The sequence below is a fragment of the Telopea speciosissima genome, chromosome 5 (assembly GCF_018873765.1).
Source record: "Telopea speciosissima isolate NSW1024214 ecotype Mountain lineage chromosome 5, Tspe_v1, whole genome shotgun sequence".
Lineage (NCBI taxonomy): Eukaryota > Viridiplantae > Streptophyta > Magnoliopsida > Proteales > Proteaceae > Telopea > Telopea speciosissima.
In genome coordinates, this window is record NC_057920.1 from 39708121 (window position 1) to 39724933 (window position 16813).

At 42.3% G+C, this 16813-nt stretch overlaps 1 protein-coding gene across 2 annotated transcripts; it reads right to left on the minus strand.

The window, feature by feature from the left end:
- Window positions 1-3271: 3271 nt before the first annotated feature.
- LOC122662681 (probable WRKY transcription factor 17) lies at window positions 3272-16429 on the minus strand. Of its 2 annotated transcripts, XM_043858383.1 has the most exons (4): window positions 15648-16429; window positions 15285-15410; window positions 15002-15196; window positions 3272-3283 (listed from the first exon to the last, which is right to left on the minus strand). In XM_043858383.1, exons 1-3 carry the CDS (start codon window positions 16364-16366, stop codon window positions 15022-15024), a joined length of 1020 nt encoding a protein of 339 aa, XP_043714318.1. In that variant the 5' UTR covers window positions 16367-16429; the 3' UTR covers window positions 3272-3283; window positions 15002-15021. The 2 variants fall into 2 exon arrangements, with proteins under 2 accessions (XP_043714318.1, XP_043714317.1); XM_043858382.1 differs by lacking the exon at window positions 3272-3283 and having other exon boundaries at window positions 14984-15196.
- Window positions 16430-16813: the final 384 nt, after the last annotated feature.

Below are 16813 nucleotides of genomic sequence, written 5' to 3' on the forward strand. Positions count from 1 at the left end.
AAGTCTATAAACTATGTGTCAAAACCCTCGAGATCATCTAGACCTAACCCCTGCTCCTCTATGTACATGCCCTGAGTGTCTACTCCAATGTCGCTCTGCCCCTCTCCAATCTGACCCTCATCATGTGCATCACCACCCTGCCCCTCATCCTGCTGCATATCCTCAGCCATCACTTGCTCCTCATCCACTACTAGATCTTCCCCAGGTACCTTCATCTTCAAGATAGAAGTCTTATCGATAGGTCTGGATCGGACCCTGTCAATGAACTCGTCCTCCAATGGAACCCCAAAATATCGGAAGACCAAGGTAAGGAACTTCCCATAAGGAAGGTTTCCATCGGCTGGGTTCTGGGCGTGATAAAGCATCACCTGAAGCAATAAATAAGGGAGGTTGATGACTGGACCCCCCTGACCAGCACCCAACAGGCAGTAAGTGATATACGCCTGCATCATAGATATGCTGCCCTTTCCTCCCTTGGGGTAGATGTTATAGGTCACACATCTACTAATAACCCTAGCACTGGGCTTGTAGGCAGTCTCAGACTTGGGAGTATTCCTAGAACTGGTCAAAGTAGTGAAAGCTGTCCTCCTAGTCTTGAGGGAGAACATCTCGGATATGTCCATGCGGGGTTGGTAATAAACCCTATCACCTGTGTCAGGTAAACCCAAGATCTCTGCCAAGAGGGTAGTGGTCAATCTGATATCCACTCCCTTTACCCTACTCTAAAGTGTGAAATCTTGTGCCCCGGATGGCATCAAGTTACAGTAAAAGTATCGAACCAGGTTGGGATAACAAGGCTTGGTAGGGGACAACATCGATGCCCAGCCTAGGGCATTGAACTTGGCAAAGAGGCCATATTGGTGGAAGTCCTCTACTCGTACCACCCGGCCATTTACTATCTTTACAGAAGCAAAATTTCTACATTCCTTGGCATACTCATACTTCGAGAAAAGATGGTGATCAAAATCTAGCTCCTCGAAAGATGAATCCTCCCTAGGAGATGATGGTGGAATCGAAGAATAAGAAGACTCCTCGGATTCAACTCGTAGCCTCTTTTGGGCTACCGATTTCCGTGTAGTACGACGATTAGTAGACATTTTCTACACAACAAGAGAGAGAATACTATGTTTAGGGCAAGTAAATCAGTAAAACCTAACCTAGGTAAAGAAGAAATGGAGAAAAACAAGTAAAGCATATAGAGAAAACCTAAAAACAAAAGGAACTTTCCTAGGCACGTGTGAAGTCGCAAATAGGCCGAGAAAATACTAAGACTTGGTGTGGAAGTCATCCCCTTACTCTTCTAGAACTTCTCCCAAGTGTTTAGAGGAATTTAGAATGAAACTAGGAAAGAATGAGGCCCTCTTGGACTTAAAAAGCCTGAGCCCAATTCTCTGGGAGATGGATGGCACTGGGCGATGTGGCAACGCCCAGAGACATCGCCCAGTGATGGTAAATTTGCAAAAAATCTAGAATTTACACATGGGACCTTAGTTTTGGGCATAATAACCCCATAGGACATAAAAAAAAAAAAAAAAAAAAAAAAAGGGCAAAAAAAATTATTATTATTATTATTAAATAATAAGAATATTATATTAATAAAATATAGTAATAAATAAATCATGACCTAAGAACTTAGATTTCATGGACTCAAGAAAGTGGAAATTTTTCAAATGCAACACCTAGGGACTAAGGGAGAAGAACCTATATGGCTAGGTTAAAATAAGGATGTATTACATATTTGTGAGTATATTAGCATGTATATAATTATAGTATATGGTTGAATACAAATAAGCTAAATGCGTGCCTATTGTAATGTACGAACTGATCGGACTGTTGCTATGCAAACCAGAACTTAGTTACGTAGGTATGTTGTATTATGTGTTTACTAAGTGTGAGAAGCATAGATCTTACCCTAACCAAGGTGTAGGATAGCTGAGAGTAGGATCTGATAGGTTGTCTAGTCAATCGAATCCTTACACGCTAAGGTATTTCGAGCCAACCCAAGGATTTGTCATATTGATGTTATGGTTATTTAAGTTTCCAATAGTCGTGTACTTAATTCTTTCAATTAAGTATGTCCTAATGCTTAGAACCATGTTATGTGACAGGACCAGTGAGTTGACTGAGGCTGGTGACCCCAGCATCATGCTTTATATTAGACATTTACTAGAGAGACGGAGACGAATACGGTTAGTGTTACCCCGGGCTGAGAGTCGACTGGACTTTTACTTGGCTATTGCAGCCATTAGTGGACCCGAGGACCGAGAGCATTTTTTGAGTCTAGCTGGAGAGGTAATAGCTGACATAGAATTTCTACTGGCACTAGAGTTCGAGATCGGGAAGAAGCTGGAGATGTTTGCCTGCTAGATCAGGTAATTAATTAAAAGTCTTTATTTAAAAACCTGAAATTTTTTTTTTATTAGTGCCATGCATAACATACTGACTCATAAAACACATAAGAAAGAGAAACATAAGGTATTCAATATGACACAACACCTAACAAACCAAGATAATGAATCTAGTAATCTACCTTACTAGTATGACTCATGATACTCATTGCAACTATGGACTGGGTTAGTATCTGTTAGCTAGGGAACAACTGTTGATCCGTATAGATGAATTGAAATATTGAACTCGCTCCTCTTTTCAGAGAAGCAACAATGATCAAAACTAGAAGTTCTTGTGGAGGTCGTAAGGGTAAACAACCTAGAATTGTACCGGAGGTTGAACTGCCCAACGGAACTGAGGCTCAAAACTCTAAGGCATCGACTGCTTCATTAGGAGCACCAGCGGCTGCATAACCTACTGCAGCAGCACCTCAGCCAAGTGTGGCAGCCGGGGATGTGATTGCGTTCATGACCACGATGATGCAAACCATGCAACAACAACAGGAGTTACTTGGTCAGATGTCTACACAGTTTGCAACTATGATGCACGAACGCGCTGCACCACCACCACCACCCAATCGACCAGTGCTATTTCCACCACCTGTGCCTCAACACTTAGCAGAAAATTCTACCGCCAAGGTTATAGAAAGGTTCAAGAAACTCCAACCGCCTGCATTTTCCAAAATAACCTCTGAGGCAATGCAGCTGAAAAGATGGATTAGTGCCCTGGAAAAAGCATTTGAAGTACTCGAGTGCACAGACGCGCAAAAGATTATTTGTGCGGGTTATCAGTTGCAAAGTAAAGCCGAAGCTTGGTGGAAAGCCATGAGGCCTAATTTGGAAGTTTCTCACCCAAACCCCACATGGAAACAGTTTAAAGAGGTTTTCTTTAAAAACTACTTTCCTGAAAGTTTCAAGGATAGAAAGGAAGCAGGATTCATCGCACTAGTGCAAGGGAACAAGTCGGTACTAGATTACCAACAGCGGTTCGAAGATCTGTTCCATTTTGCTCCAGAGCACTTGAAAGGGGAAGTTAGTAAGGCCAAGAAATTTGAGAAGAGACTCAAAATTGGGATTGGATTAGTTTTGTCAATCATGGATAATCGGGATTATGCTCAAATGGTTGATAAGGCGAAGACAATGGAGGATAGATTCAAGGAAAAAGAGAAAGAAAAGACTGTGACGTCACCTGGTTTGAACAAAAGGTCAAATAACTTCCAAACCTATGGTTGGCCAAATAAGGTTTATCGAGGAACAAATTCAAGCCCTACTCCGACTCTGTATCGTAGGCCGAGAGTAGGTCAGAGTTCTTTTCTCCCTACATTTACTCGATCCATTCAACCTACTATGAGTCAAGCGACGATAGCAATTTCGCCAGCTCAACCAGCAACAAGTCAAGCGAGCAAGGCCTCAACACCTGGAGCTCTGCCCTTTAAGTGCTATCTGTGTAACAAGGAAGGACATATGGCTAGGGATTGCAAATCGCGTGGATATGGCAACAGTTCATTTAATCAGCCCTACGCTAGACCATTTCAACCACGTGACAATCGGATGCAAGGAAAGGTGTACGCTTTAACAAATGAAGAAGCTGAGGCAAACCCCAACATAATGACAAGTAAGTGATTGAACCTTGTAAATTATAGGGAATAATTGGTTTAATTCGTGAAACCTAAATTACCTATAAACCCTAGGTTCCCTGAATGTCTCAACCATACCCACGCGAGTATTATTTGACTCGGGCGCAACCCACTCTTTCCTCTCCTCAACCTTTGCGAGTAGAATAAAAGATCAACCAAGAGATATTGGGCATGAATTAGTAGTCAGCACGCCAACAGGAAGCGTTGTGAGTTTGAAGGAGGTCTATGACCCTTGTCAGATCAAAATCTGTGGAAAGAATCTAATCATACGACTGATAAAAATGAATATAAATGATTTTGACGTGATACTAGGCATGGATTGGTTGTCTGCCTATGGTGCAAACGTCTTGTGTGCGGAGAAAAAGATAAAGTTTAAACTAGAAGATGGGTCAGAATTCACTTATCAAAGTGAACCGAGGAGGAAGTCCAGACGAATAACATTATCCGCACTTCAGGTGTAGAAGTTGCTTGATGATGGATGCCAAGGCTTTTTGGCCACTGTGATGGACACGGAGGCGAAGATAAAACACTTGGAGGAACTTCACGTTGTCAGAGAATTTCCTGATGTATTTCTAAAAGATCTAACACAGTTGCCGCCGGACCGTGATGTAGAGTTCACAATTGACCTGATTCCTGGTGCAGCACCGGTATGTAAGGCACCATACAGGATGGCACCATTCCAATTGAAAGAGTTGCAGACACAACTTCAAGATCTGCTGAAGAAGGGATTTATTCAACCCAGTGTGTCCACCCTGGGGAGCACCTGTGCTGTTCGTAAAGAAGAAAGATGGTAGCATGCGGTTGTGTATCGACTACCACGAGTTGAATAAACTGACAATCAGGAATCGATACCCGTTGTCGCGTATCGATGACCTGTTTGATAAGCTACAAGGAGCAAGAGATTTCTCCAAGATTGATCTTAGGTCAGGATACCATCAACTGAAGATCAAAAGTGGTGACATTCATAAAACGGCGTTTCAAACCCGATACGGACATTACGAATTCTTAGTGTTGTCATTCGGATTAACCAACACCCCGGCAGCATTTATGGATATGATGAATAGAGTATTCCATGACGTGCTGGATAAGTTCGTCATAGTAATTATTGACAACATTCAGGTATACTCTAAGAGTGAGGAAGAGCATGCGCGACACCTTACATTCGTGTTGCAACGGCTGCGGGAACACCAACTCTATGCCAAGTTCAGAAAGTGTGAATTTTGGCTCAACCAAATTGGTTTCTTGGGGCATATCGTCACCAAAGACGGCATCAAGGTAGACCCCGGCAAAGTGAAGGCAGTTCTCGGATGGGAGACTCTGAAAAATGCCACAAAGATCCGAAGTTTCTTAGGATTGGCTGGTTATTACCGCCGATTTATTGAGAATTTCTCGTGCATTTTGGCGCCCATGACAAAACTCATGAGGAAGGGTACTAAGTTTGAATGGAATGAGACATGCGAGAAGAGTTTTCAAGAACTGAAGGACTGATTGGTAACAACCCCAATTTTGACCATTCCAGACAGAACTGGAGGAATGGTAGTATACACGGATGCATCTAAAACAGGCCTAGGTGGCGTCCTGATGCAGAGAGGTAAAGTAGTCGCTTATGCCTACAGGCAGTTAAAAGAACACGAGAAGAATTACCCCACTCATGATTTGGAGTTAGCAGCGGTAGTCTTCGCGTTGAAAATTTGGCGACACTACCTATACGGTAAAAAGAGTGAAATCTTCAGTGATCACAAAAGCCTGAAGTATGTCTTCACCTAAAAGAAGTTGAACATGAGACAGAGGCAGTGGCTAGAATTGGTAAAGGATTATGACTGTGAAATCCAGTATCACCCCGGTAAGGCTAATGTTGTGGCGGATGCATTAAGCAGAAAATCTCAGACTGCGTCCCTCGCATCATTAGTCGTAAGTGAACAATTAATAGAGGAAGCTCAGAAATGTGATTTGGAGCTCATGATCGAAGAAGCGGCTATGCAATTAGCAGCAATGGACTTGCAGCTGTCGATACGAGAGGAGATAATTGCGAAGCAAGCATTGGACCCCGAGCTGGCCAAAATTATATTAGAAATTCAACATGGTGTCCACAGGGACCCAGATTTTACACTGGCCCAAGATGGAGCATTGAAGTTTCGTGATAGATTATGCATGCCTGATGACTTTGATGTCCAAGACCGAATTCTTAAAGAGGCGCACAGCTCACCCTATACAGTCCACCCTGGAAGCACAAAGATGTACAAAGATTTGAAGAAATATTACTAGTGGATGGGAATGAAGAAGAGCATAACAATCTACGTGTCCAAGTGTCTTACCTATCAACAAATAAAGGCGGAAAGACACCGACCATATGGACTCTTGTAACCACTTCCCATACCTGAGTGGAAATGGGAAAGAATCACTATGGATTTTGTGACAAATCTGCCCAACACCAGGAAGGGCATGAATGCAATTTGGGTGATCATAGACGGACTGACAAAGGCAGCTCACTTCATATCGATTAAAATAAGTTATCCGATGGAGAAGCTTGCCCAGATCTACATTGACAACATAGTCCGCTTATATGGCGTGTCTATCAGTATTGTGTCTGATAGAGATCCTCGATTTACTTCAAGGTTTTGGAGAAGTTTACAAAAGCAATTGAGATCTCAATTGAATTTTAGTACAGCTTTCCATCCGTAGACGAACGGACAATCGGAAAGAACCATTCAGACTCTGGAGGACATGCTCCGAGCCTATGTCTTGGAAGTGAATGACAGTTGGGATGCTCACATATCACTGGTGGAATTTGCATACAATAACAGCTATCACTCCACCATTGGCATGGCACCGTTCGAAGCACTCTATGGCAGAAAGTGTCAAACTCCGCTCTATTGGGATGAAGTTGGTGAGCGGAAATATCTCGGACCCGAAATGATTCAAGCGACATGCGAAAAAGTGGATGTCATAACAGAGAAGATCAAGGCAGCCCAGTCAAGACAGAAGAGTTATGCGGACAATCGAAGGAAGGATATTGAATTTGAGATCGGAGAAATTCTTCGAGTGTCTCCAACCAAAGAACTGCTGCGCTTCAACAAGAAAGGCAAGTTGAGCCTAAGATTTATTGGCCCATATGAAATTCTTAATAGAGTGGGACCTGTAGCATACCGGCTGGCTCTACCACCATCTTTGTCAAGCATCCACGATGTTTTCCATGTGTCAATGCTATGAAAATATATTAATAATCCGACACATGTGCTACCAACAGAACCTGAACAGTTGGACGTGGATATGACCTATGAAGAACACCCCACGGAGATATTGGACAGAAAGGAGCATAACCTCCATAACCGCACCATCGCATTTGTGAAGGTTCGATGGGGAAATAACCCAGAAGAAGAAGCTTCGTGGGAACGTGAGGAAGAAATGAAGGAGAAATATCCTCAGCTTTTTGGATTACATAGTAAGCAAATTTCGAGGACAAAATTTTTGTAAGGTGGGGAGAAATGTCAAACCCTGCCCCTGACACAAGGACAGGAACCCCTGATCAGGCAACCAAGATCACTGTGGAGCATCACTCCACTCAATGAGATCAATGAGAATGCTTTGAATAGGTTTCCCTATATACCTGTCAGAAGATGGATAGCAGACCCCTGTGCTTGCACTGCTCACAGCCTGATGTATGGCTTGAACCCCAGGTATTCTCTTTCCTCCTTAAAGTGGTGGGACCCACCTCTGGAAAATCATGTAAAAACCCATAATGGGCATATGGGGACAATACCCTAACCTAGGGTCAAACCCCTGTGTTGTTCCCTTTGAATTCTGTTGCTGGAATTCTCTAGGCGATGGCACTGGGCCATGCAGTAAGGCCCAGAGACATCGCCCAGTGGCTATTTTTGCACATTTTTAATTATTATAAATGTGGGGACCACCCCACTTGACCATGGACACCATCCACTGATAGAGGGGACTCTAAGGGACCACCTCATATCCCTGGTTCATTGCAGACCCCACCAGAGAGCCCAGAACTGAATAGAATCAGTTCCAAAAATCAGTTTTTAAAAGAGGGACTGAAGGCAAACAGGCCTTAGTTGGCCTTGGCTTATAAATAGGAGGCCTTGGGCTCATTTTAGGGCCCTTGCCAAATCTGAAATCCGAGAGAGGAAGGAGAGGAAAGAAGAGAGAGAAAGGAGAGGAAGAAGAGGAGGAAGAAGGGAGAAAAAAGAGAAGGAGCTGCTGTAGCCCATCTCAGGCTGATCCGAGCTCACCCACAGCCCTATTCAGGTATAGAAACTCCCCCATACCTGCTGTACTTGTTCTTTCCCCATTCTTACTGTGCTTTGCAACCCTGGGCAGCCCAGACAAGCTAGGGTTTACCTAGTCTGGCTCCAGATCTGCCATGCATGCATAGAGCATGGGAGATCTATGAATTTTATCACTTTTCATTAGGCATTTATGCTGCTACCATGGCCGAAACCTGGCTGTGCCCACCTGTACTGCCAAATGGCCTATTGGCCAGTGTTTTTGGAACCCCAGGAGCTGGCTAAGGCTGTACATCCCTAACCCTAGATGGGTACAGCCTCAAGCCCCCTTGTTTCAGGTAATTTCAGCTCTATACAAGGCTGGAACTGAATTCCAAGCCTAACTAAAACCCTGAATACTATTCATCTGGATTGCTTGGGCAGCCACAGTCAGCCTGACTGGAACCCTAATGGAGAAACCAATTGGACCATGATGTAGACCTCACTGGGGCTACCTAAATCCCTAAACATGCAGAGGATCAGGTGTGAGCCCAACCATGCAAGCCCAGCCTTGGAAACTCAGCCTGTATTGATTCTGCAGGCATTGGGTGATGCACTGGGCGATGCAGACATCGCCCAGTGAAGGGAATTTGGCTGGAATGATGGACAGACCTGGGGGATTTCACCCACATACCCCTGGACGCTATGGAAAGGCTGTAAATTATCGAAAAGCCCCTCCTCACATCTATTCTTATTTTGAAATGATTCGAAACCCTAGTGGGCCCCGCATGTGATTGTACAATGCTGTGCTTGGTCCTACAACACAAACATGCTTTGGACAGCACCGAGGCCATGTTCTGACCTATTGGCAAGTACTGGTATTACAAATGACCAATTTGCCCCTATGCCCTAACACTGGCCATGCATCGGGACATGACCTACAACCCAGTGTAAGGCTCAGTATTTCCAAATGAGACCAACTAAACCCCAGGGTCAACTCAGTAAATTTGGGTAACCCTAGAACCATCAGTGTAGGCTAATGACTGAATAAGATAATGCATGATTTGTGTCTAGGACCTGATCCCGAGCTCGAGGTCAACAACCAGACAACTCCTGGGACTGAATTTGTGATTGAGTGCCTAGAGCAAAGTACTGGTGAGTAAATAATACTATCATATGTGCAAATGTAATTATGATCTGATGCCGGCTATTAATGATTGAATCATGAATGCTGTGTTATTTACTTATAATTCAAGTTACTCAAATCACTGCATAATGTCTGTTGTTGATCAACACTGTGAATTCTATATGATGGATGTGATTGCTAGACTAGATGCCGTACTCGGCCTGGAAATGGGGCCTGTGGTAGCCCATATTATGGGGTACGATTGACACCGCTGGACTCATACGATGCCATATATACATGGGGCTAGAGTTTCATCACCCGTGCTACGCACCCTTGCCAGCAGGGGTTAAGGTGCTGGATGCCTGTGGGGACAATTATCAGGGAGTGAAAAAAAATAAATAAATAAAAGAACACCGAAATGGTGCATGAGGGAAGAAACGGTTGTCCCCCTGGATAATCACAGAGGGCTGGTCGGGCTGACCTTGGTGAACGAATGCGGGAGCTGACTGGTCCTCTCCGACAACTCAATGGGAGTATCGCGGGAAGGGATAACCAAGCCCGCACCAGGGATACACGTATTGGGGATTGTAGTAGCACAGACCTGACTTAGTTGTATTACTAGGTGGCTAATAATAAAGAATCTGGACTTGCATATCATGTAGATCATATGAACTGTGGATTGTGATTGCATATGCATGCATGATGGATATTATTTGCTCACGAGCTCGGTGGGGCTCACACTCTGTTATATGTTGCTCTCTTCTTAGATGATCCTGCAGGTGGATGCCGCTGTGGCATGGCGGGCTATCTCGAGGAGGAGAGTTTTTGTTGTTGTGACGATATTTGTGTGGACCCCGACGGAGGTCATACCGATTCTGCGTACGTTCTCGGTGGTCATTGCGGATGAAGACCATTGAAGCGTGCATGTGATGTTTTGACTGGGGACTCCTTTTGGGTTTTTTGGAGTTATCCCCGTTTTGACTTGGTTATTGTAGTTTTCTTTTCCTTTTCGTTTGGGGCTGAGAATGCTCGCCCTGTATATATTATTGTATGTAGTACTGTTCTTATCAGCTTTTGTTTCTTTGTTGTGGATTGTGTGTGCCCGGGAGATGTATCAAACAAGATTTAATATGTATATATTATCACCATTTCCCGTATCGCTATGCTTCCTTTTTACTTTTAAATTGTAGATGTCCTGCATTACTCTGATCTTACTTATGGATAAGATGTGGATGTGGTTCCATGATCGTAAGCACTGCTTCTAGATCCGTGGGATTTGGCAGATTGCCGTTACGCAATTCGGGTCACCTACCCAATCCTCCTAGGAGGTGGTTTGGGGTGTGACATGGATGTTCTTTTCTGTTACCTTACCGACATGGGTTAAAGTGTTGGGGTAAGGCTAAGTTGACGGGTTTTTGAGCTATGGGCTTATCCTTATTGGAGCTATATAGACTACTAGAAAGAGGGAGATGATCAAAAACTCTCCAGGAGAGCTGGAGCAAGTTTGGTCACTAGTTTCTTCATTAGTTTCTTGATGTTGAGAGGGGACAGTGGTGTTGTAGTTGATCATAGTTGGAGTTCATACGTCGCTATCATGAGGGCCTTGACCAGTGTATAGTAACTAGCTCACACTAGTCCATTAGGGAGTGATGTGTTTGTTATTTTACGTTCTTTTAAAATATTTTTTGTGTATTGTTGTCATATATATTTTTCATTACGGTAGTGGTGATAAGCAAATATGGTTATGATCATTTTGTTTTTTTTTTTTTCAGATCTATATATACATATTATTGTATGTCTTTACATTTTGTATTACTTGTGCATGTTTTTCACACCTGTATAGTTGTTGTGAATTTACTTGCTAAGCTTTTTCCAAAGCTTACCCTCATCACTTTTCAGATGAATAACTTTATGAATGCGAACCTGGATGTGAGGATGTAATAGAGGAGGAGGCCCAAGAGGACGAAGCATTTGGATTAGAAGAGGACAACTACTATTAGAAACTTTACACTTTCTTTCAATTTTAGAACTTATTATTTGTTTGAGTTTAATTTAATTTTGGGGATTGTAACCTTTATTTCAGAATTTCAACTTTAATTTGGAAGTTGTAATAGCTTAGTTTAACTACCCTACTTTAGTTGAAGTCTTAATCTATATATTTTAAACATGTGTTTGTGTTTTGGTTCTATTCCGGTTCATATCTTCTTGACATAAACAATCTTGTGGACCGTCAATGTCCCTAAACTGCTAGAGTGGTTTTGGGGGCGTTACAAAGATTCCCTATGCCTCAGTAGTAGGGAGTCTTATGTAGTAAGTATCCTATTAGCAGTCAAATCCTGGATGAGAGCCATTGGACTGCTGTGAAAAACATCCTCAAGTATTTGAGGATGACTAAGGATTATTTCTTAATTTATAGATGTGATCAGTCGTCAGTTTTGGGATATACAGACTTAGATTTTCAAATTGACAAACATGACAGAAAATCCACATCTGAGATGGTTTATTTGATGGGAAGTGATGTCATTGTTTGGAGTAGTGCAAAACAGAAATCTACAACTGATTCCACTATTGAAGCAAAACACCTTGTAGCATGTGATGCAACAAAGGAAGGTGTTTGGCTGAGGAAGTTCTTATCTGACCTAGAGGTTGTGCCTCAACTTGTCAAATCCCTTATTCCCCTATTATGTGACAACAGAGGGGCAATTACACAAGCCAAGGAGCCTAGGGCTCATCAAAAGAACAAACATGTGTACCGAAAGTATCATCTCATTAAAGAGATTATCCAGTAGGGACGACGTGCCTATCTCTAAGTTTGACACTACTGAAAATGTGTCGGATGCCATGACAAAGGGTTTACCTCCTGGAGTGTTTGAAAAAAATACATGGAGGACATGGGTTTAAAATGCATGGGAAATTGGTTTTGTTGTACAAATGGGAGATTGTTGGATATAGGTATCCATAAAACCCGGTTTAGTTTGTATTGAACCGTTTATACATTTTTGTTTAATATTATCACATGCAATATAAAATTTCTGAGCATTATGTGTCCTTAAGTATAATTTAAAATGGTAGTCATGACTAGGGTTTGGACTGGGCACCCTTATCATATGGTCGTCACACTGGGTACACCTAGGCATGTTGATGTTAGGATACGAATACGAGCACACATATTATTGTGTATTGACGAAGAATCTATTTATGTCAATTCCCTCATGTGTTACTACCGGATGTGAGTAAGGGATAGACATACATCACCGAGACTCAGTAACTAAGAGGATCTTGTCATTGCAAAATGTGAACACATTCTTTGGTTTATTAATGACTAAAGTTCTAAGAACCAAAGCGGGTATTCTGGGAATGTACGAACATTTTGGTCCGCACTGCCCGATTGAAGAACATCAAGTAAGCGGTTATCTGTGGATGGTCGGATAAGAATCAAGAACCTGTACCGTTTTGGAAATGGTTTTACGAAACTTATTTTCACATAAAATGATAGATTATATGTTATTTTGATTAAAATATTTAATCGCATTTTGCGGATTCCTATCACATATACAAACGCTCTAATATAGACATGTACTATGAAATGGGGTTTGACAGTATATGTATATATCTCCTAGATTCCATAACGATGATGTTGATTAGTGGAAGGTTGGTACATAATAAGTTGTTATTATATAAAGGTATTTTGGGATTTGCTAATTAATTAAGTAGTTTATTTAATTTAATGGATGTGGTGTTATTATTTAATTATATCTTCAATAGAAAATAAATAAATTATTATTATTCCCTTTAAGATTCTGCTTCTTCACCAATTAGAAGCACGCTAAAATAAGAACGGTCCAAGTCAAGTAGGAGAGAGAGAGAGACTCTCACTAGAAAAGTAAAAAGGGACTCTAACTGTATAAAGCCAGGGAGGGGGGGATCGGCCAAGCACTCTTGGCCGATTCTTCACTCCCCACCCCTTGGACAAACTCTCCACACACACCCTCTCTCTCACTTCTCCCTCCTCTTGCTCTCTAATGTGTTTGAGAATGTGGGTTTTGGAAACCCTAGTTTGTGTGAAGCTTTGAAGAGACATTAAATTGACTTGAAGAACCTTGGCTACATCAAAAAAAGTTCAAGATTGTTTTACCTGACATGCTTGTTAGAGGGAGAATCACTATCTGGAGGAGGAACAACACTTGAGACTCTTCAAGTTAACAAATGTAACTAACTATTTTATGGTAATTCTTGTATTATTTCTAATTCATGGGATGCGAAAGAAAAATCGAATCAATCTTTTTCCGCTGCGCATTTGGATATGAGATGGTTTCTTTTCTCTTCTTGTTCCCTAATTCATAATAGAACAAGAGATTGGTGTAAAAAATTTTGTTATAACATAAATTCAATTTTGATCAATTTTCCCATCCACTCGAAATGTGATGAACCAAGAGATGATCCCATGACTACCAACAGTTGTTTCCATTAGTCGACTGATGCGAAGAATGGGTCCACTTTTTGCGATGATGATGAGCCAAACAAAGTTCAGTTGCAAGTGCTATCTGTATCTCCGATTTGTTGCCTTTCTTCTAAGTAACTTTTTTTAATCTTCACCAAACAACAGAAATTATTCTTTTTTTCTCTTTCCTTACCATCCAAACATAGCATATGAGAAAGAGAACACCACCCAACACACCCCACCCCTGCATCCTAACATAGCAGCGTGCAAAATAACCACCTCACCCGCTAAACCTCAAAATGAACAAGGTGCAACGATCATTTCGTGTGCCCATCTCAGAGCCCAGGGCGACGTTTCTTTCTACCCATCACTATATAGTTCTTGGTATCTTGGGCACTCCCAATATAGCTCGTAGCTCATGGTAATTGCTACCAGTTGTGGTGACATGTAATCTGCTCCATCTTAGAACAATTAAGGATAATTTTCCCATGTAGTTTCAATCCTTGTCAATATAATTGCTAAGCAACAGTCTTTGGCCTAATGAGGACAAACAATACACAATTCACTTGAGGTGATAAAAATTCTCCTTTATTGACCCTTTCATGATAGTTGTTCAACAGTTTCCCAAGTTGCCCATAGATCGGTGCTTTAATCGTCACCGTACAACTGCCAACAACCCCAGCCGGTCATGATTCAACAACTCCTTCAAATTTCAACTCTCCACTCTTTCTCTCTCCACGCTCAAGTCATGGTCAAGGCTCTCGGCCAACCAGAAAGTTGAGTAAAAGACAAAACAGATCCCAAAGCAGTACAAACGCTATAATAGAAAGGCAAGCATAACGCTACTCAATTAATGGTGACTCTGGCCAACCAACGTCTTGAGCTTTGACGAAATTATACCAAAAATATAATTTTACTCCCAAATCGGGGCCCACTGTCTACAACCCCCACCCCCTCTTCTTGACTTGCACAAACATCGAGCAGGCGAGAAGGCGAGAAGGCGAGAAGGCCAAGACCTCCCAGAGGATAACCAAATGTTGAAGAGAGTTTTTAATTTTAAGGCTGTAATGACAAAAAAAGGCCTCTCATTCTTTTAATTTACATCAAAACCCCTTTAACAGCCATGTAATAACTAATAATGTCAAATCTATCAAAAAGATTAAAAACAAAAAAACAAAAAAAAAAAAAACCTAAAAAAGTCAAACAAGCCTCAAGACGACTCGAATACAAGATTACCAACTCCGGCGACAACCTCCGGCAAAGATTGCTGAGAGTGGCGGTGCTCCCCCTCGTAAGTCACGATCAGCATCGTTGGATCGTCTGGGGCACGCTCCACGTGTTTTCTCGCCGGACACCCTCTTAAAGTACTACACTTGTAATACCCTCTGCGAATAGAAGAAAAGATTTTAAAAATCAGTCCCTCGAGATTCGTGATCAACCTAACGATCGAGAATGAGCGGTTAAAATGCATACCGTGGGAACGGTGATCCTTTGATCGGCTTCTGACCGTATTTTCTCCAGGAGTATTCATCGGGAGGAATATCAGCCATCTTTGAACTTATCGCCGGAACTCTTATCGTTTTCTTAATCCGAGACTTCCTGAAATTAATTAAAAACAGAAGAATTTTCAGAATAATAGATGTTGAATCTTAGTCTTTTTTTGCTAGCGTACGACGAGGGTTAACAGGGTGTAGTGTTTTCCTTCTGCAGAAGGAAAGAGGACAAAAAACGATTATCTAATATCTGTCACGCGTGCTTTAAACTGGAGCAGGGTAAGATTCTATGGGGCCTCTCTCTAAAATAAGCCATGGGCGGAGAGATCTACAATCGACATACCTTCTTTTGGAGGAACAATGGCATCGACCCGAGTCGCTATATTTGCCGGAGACATCATCGGAGTGACCATGGCCGTGACATTTCTTACGGTAAGACGACGAGAGAGGTGGTTTTCCGGCGGAAACTGCCGGCGCAGGAGACACAAACAGAGACGATCCAAGTTTGCCGTTAGATACGCTGCCGTCTCCGGTGATCGATGACATGAAGGATGAATTCGTAGAAGACATCGGAGGAGAGATGCTGAAACTATCCTTGGAGAATTGACTGGTCGAAACTTCACTCAGATTTGAACAGGCGTTTACCAGATTCGGCTTTGTGAAATCAAGCGTTAGGGTTTGGGTTTGGGTTTGGGTTTGGCTTTGACTTTGGAGTTGTGGTTGAATGACCGTAGTCGTAGTTCGAGTAGGAGTTGTGTGTGGATTTAAGCTTAGGGTTTGAGACTGATGCGGAGCAGAAGAAGAAGAATAAGAAAAGGAAGGAGAAGGTCCTCGACGAAATCGAGCATGGCCGGTACGATTCAGAAGCGAAATTACCTTCTTGAACTTGGAGACTGTGAAATCTGTGATTTCCCTGCAATCTAACTGGTTCTGCTGCTGATTCTGAGACCTTTGATGAGAGAGCAAACGGATTAGATGTTCCATGCTCTTTAGTCCAGCCGAAGCAGCTTCTTGGATGGCGATCTGCTCATCCATCTTCGAATAACCGAGGTAGTCGACCATCCCCAATAGAGACGAAGAAAATAACGGATGAAAACGAAGATGAAACCCAAGGAGAAGAAGACTTGACGAAGCTCAGGGCGCCATAAAAGTTCGGAAAGGAGAGTTTTTTTTTTCTGAAGGAGAATAGGGGAGAAGCAACAGAGAAGGGAGTTATAAAGTGAGGAGGTAAACTGGAAGAACCGGTTGTCAAAAAAACGAGTATCCAAGTCAAAACTAGTTTTCTAATCCAACGGTTTAGATGTGTTTGAGTTTTTCCAGGACAGAAAAAACAAAAAGTAGGGGTTTTTGAATGAGTGGTGGGTCCTACCCTCAACGAAAAACGTACGTTTCTCTTTTATATATCTTTTGCGAGAAAATCAATTTTGCAGGATACTTTAAATTAGGTTGCTTTGTTTAAACCATTGACTCGTAAGGAATGTGTGGCCCGCTAGTGTAATATGGTTCTTG